The sequence below is a fragment of the Eulemur rufifrons genome, chromosome 6, assembly GCF_041146395.1.
Source record: "Eulemur rufifrons isolate Redbay chromosome 6, OSU_ERuf_1, whole genome shotgun sequence".
NCBI lineage: Eukaryota > Metazoa > Chordata > Mammalia > Primates > Lemuridae > Eulemur > Eulemur rufifrons.
In genome coordinates, this window is record NC_090988.1 from 79132903 (window position 1) to 79160045 (window position 27143).

Genomic DNA, 27143 nt, shown 5'->3' on the forward strand with positions numbered 1-27143 from the left:
TACGCCATCCAGCCAATTTTGCAGCCTCAGAATCCTGCTCAGGAGACAGACACTGATTTTTCCTGCAGTCAATTTTAAAGGCTTTAACCATCTGGGATTTTTAGTAACTTGTGAAAAGCAAATGGATGCCACGTTTTCAGGATTTTGCAGCCCAAACCCCAGGGTTGTCGTGCATGACATGTGCGGTAATAATACAAACGTGTCTGACATTTGGTTATGAAGCTAAATCATCAAAATAGATTGTAAGTACCCAATACCTTGTTTAATTTGATTTATTGCCGTGATGCTTACTTGGTGCGTACAGGTGATATTTTATTGAAAAGCTTTGCATATTAATTTGGATTTTCTGAGAACATTAAACTCCTGTTAGGCCACAGTTTCTCATCTCTCCCTCCCTCACAGCAGTGTTGCTATGTCCGTAGAAAATGGAAACCAACTAGGATTCACTTGACTTAGCCAGAGGGTATTTACTTGCAGTAAACAGAACCAACTTGAGATATGGAACCCAATGGTTTGGAGTACAGCTTGGTCCCCACAGAATGTGGAAATGGGGCAGCTAATCTCTCGTTCTCTTCTTAAGGTCACATGGTCTCTTGCCCCTACAGCTCCTTGCATCTGTTTCATTTTTCTTTGTCTTGGCATGTATGGGGCCAAACGTGGCTTCCTGTTTTATACCCCTTCCCTCGTCAAGCACCCAATGTCAAATAACAAGTGTCTTTAGGTCCCAGTTTCAAATTCTTGGGGAAAAGTCCAACTAGCCCAGCTTGGAATAGTTATCCATTCCTGGTCCAAGCATTTGTGGCCAGAAAGCCACAGTCACATGGCCAGCAGTCTGCTCAGCCGGGGCTCTGAGAGCAGATCCTCAGGGAGGTGGGGAGGTGATACAGGTAGGTTCTCTCAGGTGGGTGGTGTGGAAGAAATTGTCATGAGGGGAGTGGTCAGTATCTTTGATTCACCAGGTGCAGAAGCAGTTTATTTGCACAGCAACTGCAGCCTGGGACACAAGTCTGTCTCCTGGCCCATCTCTGTCAATCCTGCTGGTCTTTTCCTCTTCTTAATTTGGTTCTTCAATCAGTCTTTAACCCTCCTCCCTTTCCTTCTTATTGCTTTATTTTATCTCCCCTATTTCTCAGTCAGTGTTTCAGAAAAGTAACATGACGCATCTGTTGCGGTGGTGGAAAGAACACTTTTATAGGGAATCCAAGACCAGCCTCTAGTTCTGGTGCTAGACCTTGGGCAAGTCACTGAACCACTGCTGGCCCTGGCTTTATCTTCTGAAAATGAATGGCGCTGGACTAGATGCTGAAAGGAACCTTAAATGCTGCCATTCTTCAAATACAGTACCCTTGGCAGACATCGCTGATTGATCCCAGCACAACATTCCAGGCAGCCAGTACCAATCCGTTGGATGTCACTCTCGAGATGTGACCAGTTACTCTATTGGTGTCTCTAGCTATCTCTGAGCAAGAAATTAAAATCCAACTTTTCTTCTTCCTAACTTTCCTTCCTTACAGGGATAGGCTACGTGAAGCCGTTATTCCTAATTCTCTGAAATTATGAAGGAAAAGTAAACTCCCTCCTCTGCCTTTTTTGTCTTAAGTATTCAATATTTTAAAAAACTCTGTTTATTTTCTGACTGTCATCCAATCCAGCCTTTGATTTCTCCTGTGACTGAAGAATTGACAATTTTTTTTTCATAGCAAAGGTGTGGAATCAGCCACGTTTGCCTGAGCGCCCCAGAATTAGACCGGCTCACTTTGCAACTATGTGGTGGCAGGCAACAGCGAGAGTTATTTTACTTTTAGAAAATATGTTTTCTGCAGTTATATTTAGAGTGAAGAAAGATCCTTGCATTCTCAGCTCTAATTATATTCAATGTGCCTAATTGCTGTTACTCTCAAATATGATACTGAGTGAGGTCGCATCTTCAATTCACATTTCTCATCTATATTTACAAATGACACAGCTTTGGAACATCTGCTCCGCCTATAGAACACTCATTTTTGCAGATGATGCAGCTGTAATGGCTGGTGGCAGAATTGTTTCCTCGACGACGATGCTAGGGTATATCTCTCCCTTTCCGCCCTTCCTGCTAGATGCTATTTTTTAAGTCGCCTTCTGGAGTTCATTTCCCCAAGAGAGATGGGTTCATGCTTCTAAGGCGGCATATTTGTGTTATTTTTGTGGAAGAGCTGTGTCCTGGAGTAGTTACCGATGGCGGCCTCCATGTGGCAGAGCCACCTTATGCAACAGCTCTGTAGGTAGGGGAGCTGTAGCTCTGGGGAGAAAGGAGGCTAATGCAAATAGGAAGATGAAGGGAAACTTGCAAAGACCAGACCTGGGATAAAATCCGTATCTCTAAAAGCCCAGAGCTGGCCTCCTAGTTAAAAAGAATCCTAAATGTTGGTAGAGAATGTGGCCATTATACCCTATTTCCCCTTGGAAAGGGGTAGTGCCCTGGGCAAATGAGGAAGAGTGGGGGTATGGTTTATACAGATAGAATTTAAATGCTTTTTTAAAAATTTTACTTCTCATTTTAAAATGTTATAAGTTAATAAAAATGAGGACTTAAATGCTTCCCTTTCTGGAACCACTGCTCGTATGCAGGAAATACAGAGGACAGAGGCACGTGTTGAACTGCACCGTGAGTGCGCATCAGCCCAGGCCAGACAGTGGGAAATGCTACCTGTTAAAGGGCCCAGGTTCTTCGTCAGGTACGTTGTAGGGGAACAAAAGAAATGTAGGGGGAGAACCTAGAGATTAAAAGAGACTTTAAAGACATAACAAAAGGAACATTTTTGTTCCTTTAGGCAAGATTAATCTATGTCCAGGGTGCTTAAAAAAACTGTTTTAAAAATGATTTCTTAGTTTAAATCATGCTATAATTAACAGGCTCTTATAGATGATTGGATTTCAACCTCTCATGTGTTAGAGATGAGGAACCTGAGGCTCAAAGTTATTTGCTTCATGTCTCAAAGGGAACAAATAGGGAAACTATGATCAGAATCCAGAGCCCCCGGCCCATGTGTGGTATTTGCACTATTTCTCCCAATATGATCCTGTACCACACATTAGCTTTGAGTTCATTGACATATTAATAGATAAAATCACAGCAGAGTCAGCTACATATTGGAGATGACATTGTGTTAATCTGTTCTCTTAATTGCTTTTCAAGCAAAATTGGCTCTGGCTTTGTCCTGTGTATAGTGGCTGTAAGCCCAGGGACTGCGGTGTTCTGACTTTTTGACTCACAGAATAAAGTTATTCTACTGCATTCTACTTGCCTTGATATTATAAAGTCAGTTTCATTGTTCCACACTATTAAAATGCTCTAAAGTTGCAATTAAAGCTATAAAATAATCTTTACCTCTTTTATTAAATTTCATTTTTCTCCAGTAGTAGTTCTGGCATTGATTTAAATTACAGGTTGGGTATTCCTCATCTGAAATGCTTAGGATCAGAACTGTTTTGGATTTCAGATATTTTTGGAATTTGGAATATTTGCATTATACTTACTGGTTGAGCATCCCAAATCCGAAAATTTGAAATCTGAAATGCTCCAGTGAGAATTTTCTTTGAGCTTCATGTCAGCGTTCAAAGAGTTTCGCATGTTGGAGCATTTCATATTTGGGATTTTTGGATTTCGGATGCTCAACCTCTACTTATTTTCACATGTGTAGCACTGTTTCTTAGGAAATCTAATCTTAAATAGACTAGGTGTTTTGAAAATGGGAACTGTCTGATGCAGGTTGGCACGAAAATAACCAGTTAGATTATTAGAATTCTGAATAAATACATGTATATCATTACCATGCAAGTAATTTAGCCAACAGATTCACCCTACTGAAATAAATTTAGGGTTAAATTATTCAGTATTTCAATCCTTTTTTTTTTTTTTTTTTAGAGAAAGTAGATTTTTAAAGAAGACTAACAGAAATGTCGACTGCTATATGCTCCAATGACATATGTTTGTCACCATTTTTATTTTTGAAAAGAGCCAGGATTTCAGGCTCAATTACAAGTAATTAACAACCCAACCAGTGTGCCACAAGGAGCATTCAATTTCTCTTGGTATTTTTAAGAAGTCAACAAAACATGCCACTATTTCACCGGTAAATGGTTATAATAATTATTTACTGTGAAAATAATAGTGTTAACAATTACTTCAGGGTAGCAGATAGAATTGTATGTTATTTATCTTGAGCATAATAGCCTGTGTTTTTAGCTTCAAGGAGCTGTGCCTGTGTAATGATACCGGGACAAGAGGTGTGGAAAATCACAAGCTATATAAAATCCTGACCTCAGGAGAACTGTTCTTTCATTAGGGGCCATCAGAGGAGGAGAGAGAGTTTTTCTTCCTTTAAAGTCTTCTCTTATGCAGTTTGTCTTTGGTCACCCAGACTAGTCCCTCACAACCTTTAGTGTCAGAATGTTCTGTGGAGGCTGCCACTGTAATTTGAAGCCCTCCTTCCATTTCCTCCCCACCTCCCCATCCCAGCAGTAAGAGGTATGAAAAACATTGCTCAGTGGTACTTACCTATCAAAGGAAACGTCAGGGAATAGTCTCTTTTTTTAAACCACTTTACTGAGGATTGATTGACATGCAGAAATTTGTAGATAATTAATGTTTATGACTTGATGTGTTTGGAAATACAGATACATCCATGAAACCAATAAAGCATCATCAGTGTCCATGCCCTAAACTTATCCATCATCTCCAAAAATTTCCACCCTCTACCCTTTTTTTTCCTTTTGCGATAAGAGCACTTAACATAAGATCCATACTCTTAGTGAATTTTTATTTATACAATACAGTATTGTTAATCATATGTCCTGTGTTGTACAGTACATCTCCAGATCTTATTATGTGTAACTGAAATGTTCCCTCTGACCAACACCTCCCCATTTCTCCCTCCTCGCAGCCCTAGCAACCACCATTCTTCTCTCTGCTTCTATGTGTTTGGCTATTTTAGATTCCTCGTCTAAGTACAATCACACAGTATTTGCCTTTCTGTGTCTGGCTTATTTCACTTAGCATAATGTGTTCTTCAAAAAAGGTAGATCATTGATTTTCAGACTTGGAGAGCTCATGGGCCAGTAGAATAAAAAAATTGGGAATCCCAGTTTAGGTTTGCTAATTTTTAATTTTGTCAAGTATGTGTATAAACAAAACAATAGCTACATATGCTGTCACTATTATTTAGAAAAGAAAGGAAATTTTGACACTAAAAATGGGGACTTGTCCATTAGACTCAAAGGCAGTTTGTGAACACAGACACACACACACAGACCATTATGTTGTTTTTCTTGTTTTGTCTTGGTTGGGTGAAAACTTTGCATCAAGGATTGGAGTTTGGACTAGCATTTGGAAACCTTGTGTTAAGTGATTTGTTTTTCAAAAGTGACATCTCTAAAAGGTGGACCTTTTTCAAATTCCTTAAAGAATGTTAAACACCTTGGGGCGTTAGGAACCTCTTCTGTGCTTCTCTGTAGTGAGGCAGGATACAGCTGTGATTAAGAATGCGGACTCTGGGGCCAGACTGCCTGGGTTATAATCACAGCTGCGCTGCTTACTCACAAGCTGGATGACTTTGGGTAAGATTTTTAACTTGTCCGTGCCTGCATCTGCACCTGTGAAATGAGACTGAGTACCTTCCTGATATCATTGTTATGAGGCCTAATGTGTTCACTTTTGTAAACACTTAGAAAGATGCTGGGCTGTAGGAAATATTCAGGAAGAATTCATGTCTGACAGGTGATTGGTGCTCAGCAGGTTTCCTGAATGCGTGTGGAAAGGAGAAATTTCATGTATATGGTAGGATCCTTTGACTGTGGACTCTTGCCTTTCAAATGCATGGCAGTTTGGTAGACATATGTGGCATCTTCCCCCAGACTCCACCAAATGGTGAATGTCTGTCCTAGGCTTCTCCTAGAGAAGAAGGGTGTCTGTGCTGGTTAAGCCAGGTGGTAAAAGTACCAGCGTTCTGGCCCCCGCTCTGTGGGCACCCCCAGTCCTGGCCAGACATCTTGAGATTCTGTTGCTAGCCACAGATTGGCCTAAAGCAGACTAGAAGGATAAAGGATGATTCATTGCCAATACTGAAAATTAATGTCTAATTATTTATTACTAGGTAAGCTGAGGCATTTGGAGATAGAAATGGAACTTTTGCTGAGGGACTTTTGCTGTTTAATGTAAACAGACTACACTGTTTTACACTAAATGAGAGAAAATGTAGCCTCAATAAAATGTCTCAATTATAAAACTTTTAAAATAAATGCTATTTGGATATGACCATCTATATAAACACTCAATGCAAATAAACTATAAATGAAAATTATTTGCTATGAACGTATTATAAATAGTTATCTTTTTGAGTTTGGGTGCTTCTAAAGGGCTTGAAAATTTATTTACTTAAAATCAATATTTTCTTTTCTTTTTTTTTTAAACCTTAGAGGCAATCAGTTTAATCATTATTCAGTCCTGATAAAGTTGGGTTGTAATTTCTTTTTATAAGAATTCTGAATTAATAAATCCTGAAATAGTGACATTCATATTAATGGAGCTAGACTTCTGTAGTAAAATTTGTGCCTAATCAATCATCAATGAATATGGAATTAAGAATTAATAATATTTGTTATTACTATTGAGGCATATTCTGCTTCTTTGGCCCCAAAATAGATACTTGCAGGTTTTTAGTGTCTAATTTTAAGAAGAACATTGATATCCATGAAACATGACACAGTCTTTTTCAGCAGAGCGTTTTTCTTGTGTGTCTCCAGTCAGAGGGGAAAACGATCAAGTATTGATATTATCATCTTACCTAAACTAGTGCCCCAAGAAGGCGTTAGAGCCAATCAGTGTAATGATGGTCCTTTGCATTTATTACAGCATTTTACAGTTTTCTTTGTGCTCACCCCATGCTGACTCAAGTGACATGCATTAATAGATGAGTTCATGAGTAAGGCTGATAAAATACACTCTGGAATAAGCAAATAGTAGAATTTGTCAGCCATAGAGTGACAAAGAACATGTTTTCTGATTCCACAATAGATTCAGTCTACCCATCAGTTCTTCTTTGTTTTTATTTTTTTCTCAGTGTCTGAAATTGCTCAAGGGCAAGGACTTTAAATCTGAAGTGATTTAACCTGGAATTCCCTCACGGTGTTCTTCAGAGCTGTGGTTCCTTGGGATATTAACTAGTATCACACAGAAGAAAGAAGGAAGGGTTCCACAGTCATCTCAACTTATTTGGGAATTTTCTAGGTTCAACAGAACTTTTGGTTACCAGGAGACTTTTCAGAGCCTTTAATGTATTTGTGTGCACTGTGAATCTCCCATAAGAGATTTCCTAAGCTGCTTTGGATACAGAACCCCTATATCCCCCTCACATTTATTTATTGGAACAGACATGGTTATCTTTATCTCAGTTTTAGAGAATGTCAAATTGTTTGGTTGTCCCCAATATACTAGAAGAATTTTTTTCTTTTCGATATTACAGAATACTCTATGAGATGCAGAATGAATGAGAAGTTCTCTATCATGTACCAGTGGAGATGGTGCGAGGCTGAGGTTGCCCATGATAACTTTCAGGAAAACACTTAAATCCAGAGTTTGGCCTAGGATCATACTATGTGGTCCTTAAATGCAGTGAAAAGTTTCACGTTATCCTTTTGTGTGTATGTGTGTTTGTGTACACACACTTGTGTATGTGCTTGTGTTGACTGTTGTGAACTTTATAAAATTTTCATAATTTATTAATTAATAATTTATGTATTATTAAATAATTTTTATTATACACACCTAATTTTTATATAACTGTATAAATGTGATTCTAGAGTGTACAGAGGTTTCTATTTTTTATTGCAGTTTTCCAGGCCCCCTCAGCTTTGCTTGGTGGCCCCATATGCTTCTACATATTTTAATCATTGTTTTGTTTGTTTTGTATATTTTTATTTGGATTTTAGTATTAAAGCAGTACTGGTTTCATAAAATGAATTGGGGACATTTCCATGTATTTCAAAGGGCTGAGTTGGTTTAAAAACATTGGAATTACCTATTTTTAAAAAGTTAGAACTTAGCTGAGTATATCTGGTCCTGGTGCCTTTTTCAGTAGTGACTCCTTTTTCCCATGTTAATTTTTGTGTTCAGATTTTTCATTTCTGGATTAATTATGGTTACCAACATTATTCATTTCCTCTAGGTTTTCAAACCTTTGGCCATAATTTGCATATAGAATTCTTTCATAATTAATTATTTTGATTTCTTTATCTGTGGTGGTTTCCTTTCTCATTCTTAATGTTTTATGCTTCTGTTCTCTTTATCTTCTTTTCTTAATCAGGCCTATGAAAGATTTACCTATTTTCACTCTTTTATTTTTCCTCCAAAGACCGAAGGACTGGCTTTTGTATTTATTTATTGTTGCCACTATTCCTTGTGTTATAATGCATTAGTTCCAGCTTTCATTTTTTATTTTATTTTTTATTTTTAGAGACAAAGTCTTGTTCTGTTGCCCACACTGGAGTGCAGTGGTGCAATCATAGCTCATGGTAACCTCCAACTCCTGGGTTCAAGTGATCTACTTCAGCTTCTCTAGTGGCCAGGACTGACTACAGGTGCACACCACCATGCCCAGCTAATCCACCAGATTTTATTTTTATTAATTTCTTTTTTTGAGGGGAGAGGGCTTATTTTCTGTTTCTCATTTTAAAATACGAATAATAAGTTCCTTTAAAAAAAAACTTTCTTTTAAAAGGAAAACATTTCAGGCTATTTCCTCCAGGTGTAGCTTTTACGGTTCCAGGTGAGTGTTGGAAAGGTGTTAAGAATTCTTTGAATTAAAAAAAGTATGTAAAGGGTGTATGTGTGTGTGTGTGTATGTCTTATCTTGTCTCTGCTTTTTCCTGTCAGCGTCTCAGTTATAGTTAGATTTGTGAGGCGTCTTAGTAAGAAACTGTTCACTTCGCAACTATGCTGAATAAGTCATCTCCAAAACCACATTGTTGCTTACAGAAATAAGCAAACTTTGGGGGTAAAATCTAATGAAGAAGCACAATGAGTCCTACTTACTAATGCTAAGAAAGCCAGATGGATTACCCAGGTACTCATTGGAGAATTATGGTTGGAGAAAAGGGATTCGTTGTAAGAAATATGAACAATTCCAGAGAAGACAGAAAAAGTTCACCAAAAAAATGGTAGGATAAGAATTTATTATTATCATGGTTTAGGAAAGCGATCTGACTCAGAAACCTCTTAAATAGATTCTGCTCTTCTGGATGATAATTATGATAACCAACATGTATTGACAGCTGACCACATACCAAGATATGTTCCAGATATTCACATGGATTAATGCCTTTAAGCTTCAAAACAGTCTTGTGAGACAGACATTATTATCCTCCACTTAGAAAGGGGCAGACAGGTGCAGAGAGGCCACGTAACGTGCCTGAATTTACACAGCTGGAACAAGGCAGTTGGGTCAGGAACCCACCTGCTCCGACTCCAGGTCCCACACGCTAAACTGTGACACCTGACCCCCTTCATGGTGAGGGTTAGGCCTTGTTAATCTTTTGTGATGGAGTGACTACCAGAGAAAGCATCCAGTAAATATTTGTGGAATACATAACTAAATGATTGAGCACACAAGGGAGATAACTGGCTATCATACTAAGCAGAAAGGGAGAAGTACTCTAATAGAGTTAAAAATAAAAGAGTTGTGTGAGCAATGACATCTCAATTAGGGGACTATCACTTAGAAGAGGTTTATATTTAAGCCTTTATAAAATGATGTGAAGTCCTAGTAATATGTTTCGTCTTTTTGCCCAATTCTCTAAGCCCCTATTACTGCTTTTCTTTAAAAGGTACAGAATTTTCTATATCCCCAAAGTCTTTCTTGCTTAATGGATTTAAATGGACTCAACTCCCCTTCGGGCCGTTAGCATAAAATAGTAAAAATTAATATGAGATGTTGGAAAAATTTTCGAATAGGGTTGTCCTAGTTTTAAAGGCCAGTTATTGGTGGTTAATTGTGTTTTCTGTGGTTGAGCTTAAACTTATTAATGACTCCATCACGAAGATGCCAGGAGAGGAAGAGGGGAGAACCCCCCACCAAGTCCCATTGGTTTACTTTTCTTTCCTTCTTTCTTTCTTTCCCTCCCTTCCTCCCTCCCTTCCCCAGGCTGGAGTGCAGTGGTGTCATCATAGCTCACTGCAGCCTTCAACTCCTAGGCTCAAATGATCGTCCTACCTCAGTCTCCTGAGTGGCTGGGATTACAAGAGTGCTAATTTTTTTTTTTAAATTTTTTGTAGAGATGGGGTCTCACTATTACCCAGGCTGCTCTCAAACTGGACTTAAGCCATCCTCCCGCCTCAGCCTCCCAGAGTGCTAGCATTACAGACATGAGCCACCGTGCCTGGCCTGGTTTACTTTTCTTGACACAGATAATATTCTTCCAAAAAAGTGACCTGTGTGTGTGGTGCCCTAGTCCGGAAGAGAAGGTCACAGTGGCTGCCCTACCTGCTGCATAGGGATTATGATGACAAAATTAGGAGATACTGAAATACTGAGCATTTATAAACAGCCTGTGTTGTAGCAGTCAGGGATGGTTAAACAGTTATGATGCCATGTCTTAGTGGAAATGACATGTAGCCTTCTCCAATATGGAAAAATGCTTTCAATATACTGTTAAAAGAGAGAAAGCAGTAGAAAGTTGGATGTGCAGTGTGATCACAGGTCTGTAAAGCAAGCAAACCAAAGCTTTTCCAAGAACAAAATCTGGAAGTCAAATTCACTTGAGTTATGGTTTCCTCAATGTGTTGGGGCACGCGTACGGTAAGGGCTGAGGGAGGAGGGGTTCTTTATCTTTTCCTTCTACTTTTCCATCTTTTCTAAATTTTCCATAATGATCCTATAGACTCGGGTTTAAAAAGATGAAAATGAAATTGTATTACTGTTGTAATGGGGGGGTGTGTTGAGGGGGAGAGAACCAGCTTTATTTTTAAACCTGTGCCACAAAGGATTTGACAGCAATAAACTTTTTAAAAAAGAAAATAGCTGGGAAAGGGCTCTGAAAGTTAAAATGCTCCTCTCGGCGCAGTAAACAGAACCTTCTATCTGCTGGCATCACTTCAAGAAATGGCAATTTGATTCTATTAACCGGTGCATTTCGTTTTAAAAAGCCCCAAGAGGAATCGTGTTAGGCAAGACCGTCCCAGGCGCCAAACTTCAGCACTTACGCGCCACGTAAGGGTGTGGTGCGTTAGTGGGTGCTGGGTGTGGGACGGGTGCTTCGGCATCGTGATGGCTCGTAATCCATCTCTTTTGACCTTCTGGGAATCGACCCCTGACAGGTCTTGGTGATTTAGAGCCGGGCTCAGTAACGTTTGCCGAAGCAGCATCGGAGAGCCACGTCATCAAACTCGGAAGCCAGAGGCAGCGACTGTGTGGGCTCCTGTCTGTTGAGGTCACTCTGGGAGGCTGGAGCCCACCCAGACCTGCAGATGGAGGAAGACTTGCTGGTGGTGCAGAGAGCCTTGGGTCAGAGTCAAAGTCACACTCAGCTGTGGAATAACCCTTCGTGTGACCTTGACCGAGCCAGCACTTGACTTCTCTGAGCTCTGGTTTCCTCACCTGTAAAATGGGGATCATAATCTCCATCCTCTACCTCACAGGTACTATGAAGAATGAGGTGAGATGATGGATCTGAAAATATTCTGTAAACTATAAGGTGTTCACAGGAGTGTGAGATTCTGACCACGCATGATTAGCAGATGTTTCTGAGTTCAGACTGGCATCCCGGTCCTCTGAGGAAGCCTCTGTGTGCATTCATGCCTATCCTCAGCTGAACAAATAATGATAATAATAACAATGGTTAACGTTTTTGAGCACCATGTGTCAGGCACTGTTCGAAGGACTTTACATGTATCGGCTCATTTTAATCCTTAAAACAATTTTATGAGGTAGGTACTATAATTGTCCCCATTTTACAGATGAGGAAACTGAGGAAGAGAGAGGTTAAGTGACTTGCCTAAGGTTACTCAGTTAGCAAATGGAGAAACAGAATTTGAATCCACGTAGTCTGGCTCTAAAGCCTGATAAAAAGCTGCAGATATTTTTCTCTGACATATAAGGAAGGGAAGTTTGGCATATTTATTAATGTTTATTAATTAGTGCCTTAAGTTTACTTCATTAAAGAGCTGTTAGTGATCTGGTTTGCTTTTCTTTAATTGCTGCAATTAAGGAAACCTACGGGCGGGCAGGGAGCGAGACAAAGTGGTTTGTCTCGTGACTATGGTTGGAAATGCCTAGGCGGGCCTCGACAAGACTTTCTTCTCCTAAGTGTCTTCAGTGTTCAAAGACAGGAACAGTGCTGATTGGGAAAGAACCGCCGTTGTGGATTACAAGGGTAGTTTTGAGCAACCCAGAAAGCAATTCAGGGCAGCACTGAACCTCAATGAGTAGCAGACTCTGATAGCCTCTGCTTGGGGTCTGGGATAAAAACAGCCATGACCAGGGGACTGATACAGCCCTAGGGACTGAGGTAAGAGAGGCTAGGAGAGGACACAACAGCAGCAAAGGAGCCTGTTGTACGTGTGTGCTTCCTTGAGGTTCAACTTCCGTTTGCCATGCAGCAGGGATACCTTGAGTGTAGCAGCATCACAGCCTGGGTCCGAGTCTTGTGTACAACTACTGAGAATGATAAACCAGCAGCACTAAGATCCTCAGTAATACAGAGGCCTGAACAATCCATCCCTGTGCACCTTGGTGTAACCACATGGTCCGTGAGGTCTGGGAAGACTCTGGGGACAGTTCTCACCGTTTTTTGACATTAGTCATTGACAGGCTCTATGCATCCAAACCTGGCTAAGCACTTTCTTAATTCTTTTTATGTTTCACGACGGTGATAAAATACTTTCTGATGCTTTTAGTTCAAGGCTAAGTTTAACTTTCATGGGACTCCATGCAAACTTACTGGGCACAAAAAAGCATTTGATATTTAACCTGTGCTGGTTATTAACCCAATTTGTGCTGGTTATTATGAAGTCTGATATTCTTACAGGAGTGAGTGACTTATCAATTTCCTGAAGCTCTGGGAACCAAGGTTTTATTTAAATCTGGCTTGAGCAAGCTTAGTTTAAAAGGCATGTGTATAAATTGTGTATTGAATGGGGGGTGTGTATGATGACCCAGTCCTGTTTCCTTGAGATGGGAGGAGATGACTCATTTTAACTTTTCTCTTCATTATTTTGAGAATCTTCCTCTTGTTTTCAGTCTTGTTTCCAACATAAATCCATCTCTGTTACCTATCTTTGCTCATCCAGTGCCTCCTTAAACCTCTTACCATTTACGCTACTTTCCTGCAAAATTCTTTAGATTACCAGTTCCCTTGTGGGAAACACTGTCCAAACAGATGGGGATTGTCGGCTTGTCCCTGGATGGGAATGGTGGTTGAGAACATCCAGAAAGGGCTGCCAGTCTGGGTGTGTGCAGCAAACACACTTTGTCCATCTCCTTCTCTTGTGTGTGGGACTTCTTTGCTTTCCATGAATTTTTTTGGAAGATCATCACCATATTTGTCAGCAAAGAGTAATCCATATCATTCGTTCTAAGTAGAAGAAAGTCATGAGGCTTTTTGAGGGAAACAGAGAACTGGGGAATCGGTGGACATTCACTGAGAAAAACAAAACTTCAGTAATTTGACTAGAATGTCTTAGTAATTTTTTGTCCTTGAAAAATGGGATTTCAGCATGAGTACAGCCTGTTTCATGAGTATAGTGCGTTTGCTGCTATGGCTTTGTTTCTACTCTTGCAAAGCCCTGTGCTCTCTTTAAATAACTTCCCTCGAGTCCTAGGTACCATGTTAGAATTTTTATTTCACAGCTCATTCTCTGTGATATTCCAAACAAGCATACTAACTATACTAACTTGTGCTTCTTTTTGACTGTCTTAATGGTGACTTCTTACCATCCTTCATGCTCTTCTTCAGTCATGATACCCTGTGCTGTCTCTTCTTCCTATACTTCTGCTTCACCATAAAACATTCGAAAGCTCCCTACTTCCTACCTGTATTAGTTTTCTATTGCTGTGTAACAAATGACTGCAAACTGTGTGGCTTAAAACAGCATACATTTATTATCTTACAATTTCCATGGGTCTAGAGGTTGGGCACAGCCTACCTGGGTCCTCTACGTAGGGTCTCAAAGGACTACATTCATGGTGTTAGCTGGGCTGTGCTCTCATCTGGAGGCTTGGCTGGGGGAGAATGTGCTTCCAATCTCTCTCGGGTTCTTGGCAGAATTCATTTCCTTGTGGCTGCTGGACTGAAGGCCCTGGCTTCTTTCTGGCTGTCGGCTCCAGGAGGCCAATCCTGGTTCCTAGAGAGAGGCCACCCAAGGTCTTTGCCACCTGGGCCTCTCCATATGGCCTCTCACTTCATCAAGGATTCAGGGAGAGGAGTCTACCGGCACGTTCAGGTCTTAAATAATGTAATCAGAGGATTGATATACTTTGCCATGTTCTATTGGTTAGAAGCCAGTCACAGGTCCTGCTCATACTCAAGAAGAGGGGGTCACAAGAGGCATGACCAGGGGTCCTGGGGCCACCTTAAAGTCTGCCTGACACAACCACCTGGATCAAACTTCCACTTCATGGCCCTCCTTTTCGTGTTTCAAGTCCTCTGTAATTTGGTTTTGGCCTACTTCTCCTAATTTATTTTCCCCTTCTCCTTAATAAACACCATCTTTCTCTCATTTCCCCCTCAAAATCTGTCTTCCCTTCCATGATGCAACTTTAATTAATACAGATATATTTTACTTAATTAGCAAAGACATGATTCTAAAATCTTGTGTCTAAAATGGAATTATTTTTCACTGAAATGAAGGGTTCTTAACTGTTTTTTGGCTTCTGAATCCTTTTGAGAATCTGATTAAAGCTGCAGAAGTGAGGGACACAACCCCAGATGTCCTATTGTAGTTATTATTGCTGCACAACAAACCACCCCGAGCGTAGTGCTATAAAACAAGCACCATTTTATTATGCTCATGCTTTTGGGAATTTGGACAGGGCACAGCAGGAATGGCTTGTCTCCACTTCATGATGTCTGGGGCCTCAGTTGGGAAGACTCAGATGCTGGGGTGATGATTTTAATGGTTGGGGTAGAATGATCTGGAGGCTTCTCTGTTCTTGTGTCTGGTGTCTGGGCTGGGTCTCCAGGGAGGCTGGGCTCAGCTGGAGCTGTGTATTGGAGTGGTTAGGCATGGACTGTCCATGTGGCAGGGGTTGCTCACAGAGTGGTGGCTGGGTTCTAGGAGAGAGAGTGAGGGAACATCCCGAGAGCGAGCGTTCCAAGCTGAAGCTGCCTGACCTTTTATGACGTGGCCCTGGCAGTCACGCTGCATAACTGGGTGAACAGACTCAAGCCCACTCAGATTCAAGGAGAGGGGACATACATACCACCCTTCAATGAAAGGCATAAAGGAGAATCTGCAGCATTAAAAAACAAAAATCAAGCACCACATGCATAAATACAGACATAGTTAAAGGAATACTAGGATCCTGAGCTCTGAGGATTGATAGGGATCCTAGAGGATCATCCATTTCCATCTCCCACCCAGGGCTTAACTCAACTTTACAACTTCCCTGTTGTCTTGTGCCTGGAGCACTGTGGGTGTTTCCTAAACCATTGGCTGCCATCCGCTCTTGTCCCTTTCCAGTCTATTCGTCACTCCATCGCCAGGACGATTCTTCCAAACACGAATTTGCTCCTGCACATCACCTGCTGCCACCCTCTCTATCAAACTAAAACCGCGGTGCCCCAGTGGTCTGCAGCCTCATGTCATGTTGTGCCCACTTGTGCTCTTCCTGATCCAGCTGTGGTTACCTTCCTTCCATTCCTTGTACTCCTTTTGCTTCCTCCTGCTACACGGCCTTTGCATAGGCTTGTCCCTCTCCATGGAATGTTCTTCCCTACCTACTGTCTTCTCTTGGTTAACTTCTATACGTTCTTTGGATCTTCACCATCGCCTCCTCAGGGGTGTGCTTTCTGACCTCCCTGATCAGGTCACAGGACTATGCCTCTTTCATATGTAATACTTATCTTTTTTTACATGTGTGAGGATTTTGATTTAAGTCCATATCTCCCATAGGACTGTGAGTTATTTGAAGCCAGAAACCTTGTATGTTTTTTCCTTAAGACACTGCTTAACCCAGCGTCTGGCATACAACTGACATTTGCAGATGGAAGGAAGAAAAGGAGGGAGGGAAGGAAGGAAAGAAGGAAGGAAGGAAGGAAGGAAGGAGGGGATGAATTAATCTAAAATATGCGCCTTTGTATACTCCTAGTGGTGGAGAACTCACTAACTTTAAGGCAGCTCATTCTGTTTTCAAGATCTTTTTGATAAAATGACTTCTTTTTCTTTGAGTAAATACCCAGTAATAGGATTGCTGGATCAAATGGTAGGTCTACTTTTAGTTTTTTGAGGACTATCCACACTGTTGTCCATACAGGCTGTACTAATTTACAGTTCCACCAACAGTGATTAAGCATTCCTTTCTCTCTGTATCCATGCCAGCATCTATTGTTTTTTGGGCGTTTTAATAAGAGCCATTCCAATTGGGGTAAGGTGATACCGCATTGTGGTTTTAATTTGCATTTCCCAGATAATGGTGAACGTTTTTTCATATGTTTATTGGCCATTTGTCTATCTTCTTTTGAAAAGCTTCTGTTCATGTCTTTTGCCCACTTTTTAATGGGACTGTTTGCTTTTTCTTTGCTGATTTGCTTGAGTTTTTTGTACATTCTGATTATGAGCCGTTTATCAGATGTATAGCTTGTGAATATTTTCTCCCATTCTGTAGGTTGTCTGTTTGCTCTGTTGATTATTTCCTTAGCTGTGCAGAAGCGTTTTGATTTGATCAAGTCTCATTTATTTATTTTTGTTGCTGTGATTGCCATTGGGGTCTTCTTCATAAATTCTTTGCCTAGGCTGATGTCTAGAAGAGTTTTTCCAACATGTTCATCTAGAATTCTTATGGTTTCATACTTTACATTTAAGTTTTTTATCAACATAAGTTATTCTTAAAGGGGTGTTCTCCCATCCTGTTCATGATTAGGTAATTTTTGGATTAAAGGCAAGCCTTTATATTTAATCCTAATCTATGTCTTCCTTTAGGAATAATTTCAGTTAACATGTCTTTGAAACATGTTTCTCTGAAATATTTCATATCAATTACTCTTCCGAATTTAGTGTCATTTGCTAATTCAGTGAATGCTTTTCTACTTTAGCTTTATGTATATCATTGATTTTTTTTAAATCACTAAATTCTGAGGTCAAATGTGTTTGACTCAAATATGTTTGAGAAATATTGGCTAAACAACATTTAGTTAAACTATCCAACATCTATTTATTGATTTTTTACTACATACCAGGGACTCTTATGCTATCTTGACTATGGGACTTTTCTGAGCCTTTATTTAAATGTTGATGTACATGGGAATATCCCCATGTATGTTCCAAATCTACTCTGGTATCAATTTCTGAACAGGTTAGGTTATGCTTCAACAGCAAACAACCCCCAAATTGCAGTGATTTAAAACAGCAAAAGCTCATTTTTTGCTCATGCTACCAGTATACAATTTGTCAACAGAAGACCTTTGCTTATCATATTCTGTAACTGACTCAGCCTGGTGGACCAGCAAACATTTTGAACATTGCTAATTTCTTCTTTCTCCTCCTTCCTCTTCCTCCTCCACCTCCTTTTTTTTTTATTCAGTTACAGCTTATTGAGATATATATAATGTTGCTAGGTTTTGTTTTGTTTTTGCTTTGCTACAGTGAAAGAGAATTTTGGAGACTCTTTCTACAGCATTTAAATGTTCTAGCCCAGAAATGACATTTGTCATTTCTGCTTACAACTCATTGGCTAGAACTAGTTACATGGCTCCAGCCAACCGCAAAGGTATCCAAGAAGTTCAGTCCTAGCATGTTTTCAGAAGGTAGGGAGCCAGAAAGGTACAGTGAACACCATTAATGAGTATCACATGTGAGTATAGTATATAACACTGCTCAACATTGTTCTTAGAAACTTTTCTTCATGAGACATTTGGAATACTGTGTTTCATGAGGGCTACGTTGAGAAACACGATATTCTAGTCTAGAAAACGATAAAGTCCAGTAGAAGCAAATTCATTAGAGACTTTCTTCACTTCATCATGGAGTTTTCCATTGGCCTCCTTTGGCTGTGGTCATTCAGTCAGCCACAAATCCCTTGGTATTACCACCCATTCCTCCATCCTGCTTGACAAATTTTTGTAAAAGAATTTATGAAACTTCTTGCTGAAAGCAAAAGCTGTTCAGCCTGTAGCATCCTTTTTGAGTTACAAGGCTATTTACTTGGAACAAGATGCATTTGTTTTGACTCTTGAATCCATGAGTTGAACCCATGGTTGAATCTCTTTTTTTTTTTTTTTTTTTTTTTTTTTTTTTTTTTTTTTTTTTTTTGAGACAGAGTCTCACTCTGTTGCCCAGGCTAGAGTGAGTGCCGTGGCGTCAGCCTAGCTCACAGCAACCTCAAACTCCTGAGCTCAAGCGATCCTCCTGTCTCAGCCTCCCGAGTAGCTGGGACTACAGGCATGTGCCACCATGCCCGGCTAATTTTTTTTCTATATATATTTTTAGCTGTCCATATAATTCTTTCTATTTTTAGTAGAGATGGGGTCTCGCTCTTGCTCAGGCTGGTCTCGAACTCCTGAGCTCAAACGATCCGCCCACCTCGGCCTCCCAGAGAGCTAGGATTACAGGCGTGAGCCACCGCGCCCGGCCCCCATGGTTGAATCTCTTTCAATGAAAGTACAAAAAAAGAAATCCTGCATGGATTTTGCCTGACGTCTAAGTCATAAAAATGGATTCTAAAGTGTAACTGGAGAACACCCAAAGGCAGCACTACCTCATATGGATGTTATATTCACCCATATAAGTAACCAGACATGATTGCATGCAAATTATGAAGTTGAGGCTGTTTAGGAGATAAGCCACATGCACAGGAAGGATTGAGCCATGAAAACAATAACCTCCTTCCCTGTAAAATTGTAACTGTCTGAGGAGGAATACCTCCATAGGCTGCATGTGGTAACACAGAGACACAATTTCTTTGCAAACCTTGAAGCAGCTCCCAAGGAGGCCATGTATTTTAATGAAATATACGTAGACTTTGGTGTCCTGGAGCTATATATGCGTCTTGCCATTTGTTTCCATTTAAGGTGGGCTTTGGCTAGGAGGGGCCAGAGGGAGTTTCTACTAGAAATGGCCCTAATGATTCTGATCTGGTGAAAAGGAGACAACTAGGCTGAGCTGGGCTTGTGAGGACGGCTTGCCCAGGAGAATGATTTGGTCTCTTACAAAACTGAGTCGAGAAGCACGTTGACTGATGTGGTATTGGCTTATGCCCTGACAAGTTCTAAAAATGACGTAAGGCCAATGTCTTGGGTATCTGTAAATCCCAAGAATGGGGAATTCTAAAAACAAGAAAAGGAGGAATCAGAAAGGAGTGTTTTTGCACATTCCCTAATTCAAAGACACCCTCTGTCCTTACTTTTCCAAGTCTTACAAAATGAAACTGAAGAGACTTTCAGAAAACCTTCATTGTTTAGCTTTTGTGACTATAGAGAAGATTGTGTATTATAAAAGCTCAAATATTTTGAGATTTTAGGTTTAGTTGTTTGGCTTTTTTGTTGGTGGAACATGACAGGGGCTGAGTGAAGACAAGGACGGGTGAGCAAGGCCGTATGGGGAGACAGGACAGTGCTGGGAGTGACAAGACCTGCTGTTCCTCAGCAGTTATGTGGCTTCTGGCAAGTGGTGTCCCCTCTCAGGGCTACAGTGTCCTCTTTTGTTAGACAAACAAAAAACACAGGGGCTTAAATAATGACAGCTCATTTGTTTAGTGCTTTTAAAAACATTTTTTTTTTGTTTGGTGCCTTTCTGTTCGGAGAGCCCTTCCTTCCACTTCTGTAATTTCATTTGCTCCTCACAACAGCCTGGTGGGGCAGTTAGGGTGTGCTTATTGCCCCCACGTTTTATGACTGTGGTCCAACAATGCACACGCAGCTCCAGGTGGCCAAGGTTGTGTACAAACCCAGGACTTCTGACTTCACTTCTTGATTGGCTTGTTTCTACTAGATGGTTCTAACTAACGTTTTTAGCCAATAATGTAGAAAGTTCTAGAAGCACCTTTTATTTTTAACAAATAATTTTTAATTGACAAATAATTGTACATATACATAGGGTAGATAGTGATGTTTTGATACGTTTAATGCATAGTGATCGGATCAGGGTAATTGGCATATCCATCATCTCAAACATGTATCATTTCTGTTCAATATCCTCCTTGTAGCCATTTGCAACAATATATTATGTTTAATTTAAAATATTCTTTAAGGTCACTAAGCCACCTCTGGGGTGATCAGCACCACCAACACTCAGAAACCACGGAAAGGGGAATCCGCTCAGGCAGGATGATGTTTCTCTCCCAACCGTGTGTGATGTCCAGCTTTCTACCAGTGGAGGTGACCGTCTTGTGCCCTGCCTCCTGGCCTTTCTGCCTGTGCCTTCACACCCTAATGCTGACAGATCTGGCCTCTGCAGGCGCTTGTAGTGACACCAGACATTGTGAGAGGTGTTTCCTTCCGCGGTTGGGTGTGAGTGGTTTCTCTTCTGAAATAGCCTAATCTGAAAGAAATCTCCTTGGCTGTTTGACATGGCATGAATGGTAGTGGCAGGAATCCTTTTAAATCCAGGAAGGAAAGTATATTTCATTGGAGCCATCTTTCCAAACATAGGCAACCTCAGATATTTCACTGAAGATGCGCTAGGGTCCTAAAAAAGATCCATGCTCGGATAGAGTCCTTCCTTAGTTTCTTGCAGTTTGGGTTCGCAGAGGAGGTTTATTTCGGTGTCACTGGCCATGGCAAGTAGCCACATGCGGCTTTGATTTTCTAGGTTGCAAGTTTCATAGTCCAAGCCTCGTAGGCGGTACCAAAAAAAATTGGTTTTAAATACATAAGTATTTTCCGCATCTTCCCTTAAACATCACTTCAGAAACTGCTTCTCACCAGCCCTGCCCTGTAGGTTATCTGCAGTATTTTCATACTTGAGATTATATCATCCCTTGTTTGAATTTGTTCCTGAGCCGTCCATGATGGGGCGGAGGCTCCGTGCGGTCCAGGCTGTGCCTGAATGGCACACCCCTTGTCTCTAGCACCTGACCACAGCAGGCGTTTTGGGATTATCCAACGCCTGATTGCCTGATGTTTTGTTTCACAGGAACAGACAATCTACAGATAAATGTCACCCCAACCCCTGAGTCGTTTCCTCACGGGAAATTGTTACCAATTCCACCAACATGGCCTTTCTCAGAAGTCAAGTCTTCCTCAGCAGTGGACAGAACCAAGACTGTGCTGGGACAGTCCCCTGATAACACAAGCTTGCCGCTGCTAGCCGGAACCCCTCCGCCCAAGACCCGCCGCAGGACTAGGGCTCACGTGGACTTCGCTTCTTCCCTTTTCCAAGGAAGCGGACATAGCGCCTCCCTCGAACCTTCCAAGGATTCTACCGAGTCTCTGGTCCAACCAAGGCCTCAAGGGGGAGAAGAAGCAGCCGACGCATCAGGTTCGCCTCTCACCAGCATGCTTCCCCCCGCGGACACGGTCCCATCAGTGACGTCCCCGAGCGCTGTCCTCCCGTCTCGGCCAGTTCAGGCAGGGACTCCCTCCATTTCAAAGCATCCCCCAAGCTCAGACATTCTCCTTCCACCTTCATCCTCTTCATTGGCTCCTCACTCACCTCATTCCATCATCTTTTCTAAGCCAACAGAGTGGCCCACCAAAGTACATTTAGTTCCCCACCCAGCTCCAGGTGACCCCACTTCAGGTCAGGGTGTAGCTAATCTGCTGAACCCATTTTCTGACGAAACAGACCCCAGTCCATCCCCAAATCCCCAGAATGTCACAGGCACCCCTCATCTAGGTTTTTCAGGATTCTCAACAAAGCAGGATTCCAAGCTGTCCCCAGCAGAGGGTCCCCACTCAGCAGACTCTCCCACACCAGGGTTTTGGGGCTCCAGGGCAGAACCGGCCCATCCATCTCCCCCTCTCCCAGCCCCTGGAAGTCTTATTCGGCTTCCGGGTGGAACCCCCTCGTGGTCAGTGCTGGAAGTGGCTTCAGGTCCTGCGTCCACACAGCCAGTCAGAGCTGAGGTGCCTGAAAGAGTGCACAATGGGGTGTCTTTGCCGGCTTTTAAGAGCACAGCAGCAGCGACCCATGAGGCTGAGTCTCCACTTTTCCAGACGGCAGAATCAGTGGCCATAGGCATGACCAGCAGCAGACAGCTAGCCCCTGCTACTACCAGCGACTCTGCTAACCCGCTGCATTTGTCAGCAGCTCCAGAGAATTCCGGAGGGCCCGCCCATGCAGCAGAACACACATCTTCCTCTTGGGTGCCTTCTCCTCTGCCTTTTACCACACCAGGTGGAGGGCAAGCCATGCTCTCTGGGGTGGTTCCCGCGTCACCGTGGAACAGGACAGCCAACTTTCCCTCCACGCTCACTTTCCTCCAGCCTGCAGAGAGTCGTGCCCCCTCACCCCCGGTGCCAGGGGTGTCTGCTCCTCCAGAAGAGGGCAGTGACGGGGCCCTTCCTGCTGTGGCTACGGACTTCCTCCTCTCAAGCAGAGGAGCTCATCTTTCAACCACTTGGACATTTCCCCCATGGAAAGGGGACAGCGTGACAGCCATTTTAAGGAAAAATGAAAAAACAAACGTGACAGTTCCTCTCCAGGCCCTTCCAAGTAGAGAGGTTTTGAATCTTCACACTGTAAATGGATTCGTCTCTGATCTTGCTGCTGATCGGAGTTCATCTGCTGTCCTTACAGCACCTGGAACAACGCTCCCTCCTCCGGGGTCACCTCCACCTTCCACACCCTCCGTACAAACAACCTGGACGGTTTCGCCATCTCCTGGCTTTTCCAGCACGAAGCTGGAGACGTACACAGCTACTGTGGGCCATTCGGCGTTGCCAGCTTCAGCTTCCAAACAGGTGACAGCAATTCCCTCCTCCACTGATGTCTATGATTTCGCAACAATGGGAAACATGAAAAAGCCGGCAGCCACAGATGTTTTCTGGAGTTCTCTTTCATCAGTAACTGGATCCCTTTCCACGGAATCAACAATAGCTGGCTTGCAGCAGCAAACAAATTATGATTTAAATGGACATGCAATTAACTCCACAAGTTGGACAACCCATTCAGCTTCCACAACTCCTCCCAGTGGTTTAACTTCAGCTGCCAATGCAATAAAATCTGAGGATTTCAAAGACACTGCTGGGCATTTCGTGACTGCAGAAGGCTTTAGCATTCAGGATCTAGTCCTTGGTACAGGCACCAACCAGCCCATGCAACAGTCAGACAGGGCTGTGGTTGGAAACCATACAGACCTCTGGCCCACAAGCAATGACAATCGTTCCAGAGACTTCCAAACAACTGAGGTTGAATATCACCCATCCACAAGTCAACGTTCTGCATCTCATCCCCACCTACAGTTGCCTGCCCAGCCAACACATCCTCTTTTGATAACCTCACCGCGTCTGACTTCTACATCTAGCTTACAGGGAATGCTTTCTGATGGAACAGATACAGGTTCCCAAATTTTCAGCAACATCTATCCATCACCTGTGATAAATGCTTCCACACCACTCCAGAGTATCCTGAGACATCACTCTACTGCTGAATCTCCTCCTATATCAACCAGTGCCTTTTCCAGGACCCCCTCCAAAGTGCTGCAGGCTTCTCAGCACCCCAAGAAATGGACAGGTGCAGCCACTAGTGGAGGTAGTTTGTTTCCTGGTTCCCCCAAAACAGGTATGACTGCTTTTGTAGCCAGAGCATCTTCAAGCTCAACACAGATGCCAGCTTTGCTCTGAAGGAGCACATACCCCCTTTCAGGAGTGAGTTAGCACCCCCAAATAGTCATGTCATTGATCCTCTGCCCACCTGATGTTTTGAAAGTATTTAGAATTTGTGTCTTCCTTATGAACCACAGCTCTGCCATAAATGGCATTCTCGTTATGGTTAATTGACTAAAGGAGTCTAAAGTTGTTTTGAGTAAGTTCTCCCCACTGCAAGCCCAGAGTGCAGAGACTTTTCACCCTGGCAAACCCATAAGTTACATCCATCCATCATCAGAACAAGTGATGTTGCATTCTAGGCCAATGACAGATGTTGCTTTTTGTCTCTTTACAGTGGACTTCTCGGTGTCATCCAAGGTAGAGCCAACAGCAGCAGCAGCCGCAGCAGCAGCCGCAGCCACGCTGTTTCTGCGGAAACCAAGTCCACCGGCGCTGTCTGCAGCTCTACTTGCTAAGGGTACCGGCAGCAGCTCTTTGGCTGTGGCCTCAGGATTAGCCAAGAGCAGTTTGACCACTACTCTGGCTAAAAATGTCACAAACAAGGTGGCATCTGGCCCAAAGGCAACACAGGGGGCACTCCATACAGCCTTCCCGTTCACACCAACCTACATGTTTGCAAGAACAGCACACACCGCGAGCACACATACAGCCATGCAAGGGAACACAGGCACTGCCTCTGGCCTGTTGTCCACAACACACCTCCCCAGGAAACCACAAGCCATGCACACAGGCTTCCCAAACCCCACCAACCCGGAGATGCCCAGAGCATCCACCGCACGCCCGCTGACGGTCACAGCAGCGTTGACATCCATGACAGCCTCAGTGAAGGCGACCCGGTTGCCACCCTTGCGGACAGAAAACACAGATGGTGCTCTTCCTGCTTCATCGGCTGCCGTGGTCACAACTGGCAGAATGGCATCCAACCTGGAGTGTCAGATGTCCAGTAAGCTCTTGGTGAAGACAGGTATGAGTCCACTGTCCTTCTGATTTTACTTGAAAGCAGAAAGCCTGGCCTCAGAGATGTAACAATTATTTTTGTTTTAGATCAGTAGTTCTCAACCAGGGGTGATTTTTGCTCCTCCTCCCCCAGGGGATGTTGGCCGTGTCTGGAGACATTTTTCGTTGTCATATTTGGGGTGGTGCTACTGGAATCTAGTGGGATAGAGACTAGGGATACTGCTAAATATCCTACAGTGCACAGGACAGCCCCTGACAACAAAGATTAATCCAGCCTGAGATGTCCATGGGGCTGAGGCTGGGAAAACTTGATCTTTATCAAGTGTCAGAGGATAAAGATCCTGACACTTACTGACATGAATTCTAGTCCTAGGATCAGTCCTGATGTCAGAGGCCCCTGGGAAACCACAGTTGGCCTGTGGGTCTGAGAGTGCAAACATGCACTGTTTTGCCTAAAGAACAACTGAATGATGTCTCACATGAATGTGTGATGCAATTTGTAAATTACAAGATTTTGGAAGTGCCACAGAGTTCAGAAAAGCTTTATATCATGTGTTTTCTCAATCAGCAGATAGTACAAGTACAGCTACTGTACCCGACGTGGGATCCCAGATTTCTTTTGATGTAAAAAGAAGACTCGAAAACAGTGGGGCGGGCAGCACTAGAGCCGTGAGCAGAGCCGGGATGCTGTCTTTTCAGCCCCTGCTCCCCAGTGGTAGCAAAGCAGGCCTAGAATGCACGAGGTGCTTTTAATAGTGTGGTGGCGTTTGCTATAAAAAACATTAGACAGATTATTTGAAAGAGCGTGCCAGTGCTGAATGCTCGCATGCCGCCTTCCTCCTCACCCCACAGAGAATTAAATGAAATGATATCTTGAGACAAATCCTATTCTAAAATGGGAAATTGCAAAACTAGGCATAGCGGAAAGTATAGTATCTCTCTCTATTTCTCAGGAAATTATACCGTCTAAGGTTCCACTTCCCCTGCCCCACTCCCGCCCGCTCTCCTCGGAGTGGCAGGCAGCCCCAGCCCCACCCAGATGCAGAAGTCTGAAATGTTCTCCTCTCCCCTGGCCCCCACCCCAGCCACATCTCATCAGTCACGGTTCCTTTCACTTCTGCCTCCTGAATATCCCCCCTCTCTATCCTAGTTCACACTGTCATCATCGCTCACCTAAATTTCTGCACCAACAGCCAAATTTATCTCTGTGCCTTCAGACTTCCCCCCTCTCCAATCTGTTCTCCAGTCTGCGTCAAGGGAACCTTCTAAAATGCATTCTTTCCTTAAAATTCCTTGTTTCCCATTTCCGTCAGGGCCAAACCTAAACATGTACAGGAGTCCTCCCTTAGCTGGGGATACATTGCAGGATGTCCAAAACCTCGGACAGTACCGAACCCCGTATATACTGTGTTTTTTCCTATACATAATAGCTATAATAAAGTTTAATTTGTAAACTACGCACAGTAGGTATTAACAACAATAACTAATAATAAAATAGAACAAGGATAATAATATGCCATTATAAAAGTTATGTGAATGTTCTCTCTCCCTCTCAAAATATCTTGTTGTACCATAATAACCTGTTTTCAGACCGAGGTTGACCAAGGGTAACTGAAACCATGGAAAGCAAAACCATGGATAAGGGGGAACCACTGTATACTGAATATTTCACTCCTCTCCTGTGCCTTTGCACTTGATATTTCCTCTGCTGGGAGTGGGTGCAGGCAATCCTTTCTTCCTTAGCCAAGTTCACTCCTGTTATCCTTCAGGACTCAGCTGAAGTATCAGTTCCTATGGAAACCTTTCCTGATCCCTAGCCCCTTGCCCAGCTCAGGGCTGGATGCTCCTTTTAGGAGCTTCAAGAGCATCATAGATTTTCCTTCAAATAGCACCTGTAACATTCAATTGCAAAGGCCTCTTCTCCGTCCTGTCTCCATGCCTGTCTCTGTCCCGCTGTGAGGTGAGGACTGTGCCTTCCTGACTTGGGGTTGTTTGAGGCTGCAGCACCTAGCTCAGGGCACCTAAGTAGGCTGTCCATAAATGTTGTTGCAGGAATTTCATTGCATCTAGAGAAGGCACTGCCGATCCTGGCTTTCACAGTCAGAGGCAGCATTTCAGAAATGAACTGCCATCAGCATACCAACTCTCTCTCCATTAGAGCCACACAGAAGGCTAGGGCCTTCTTTCCTTAGGACTTCTGCAGGACCAACAGGGCTACCACTCCAGCCTATCCC

At 42.7% G+C, this 27143-nt stretch overlaps 1 protein-coding gene across 2 annotated transcripts in view; it reads left to right on the top strand.

Annotated features, from left to right (window-relative positions):
- KIAA1549L (KIAA1549 like) overlaps nt 1–27143 on the top strand; it is a 269352-nt gene that overhangs the window by 122710 nt on the left and 119499 nt on the right. The window contains exons 2-3 of one of the 2 annotated variants that reach the window (XM_069469793.1): nt 21317–23857; nt 24287–24916. In XM_069469793.1, coding sequence (XP_069325894.1) covers nt 21317–23857; nt 24287–24916 — 3171 coding nt within the window. The remainder of the gene's footprint in view (nt 1–21316; nt 23858–24286; nt 24917–27143) is intronic. The other variant, XM_069469794.1, reaches the window with a different exon arrangement.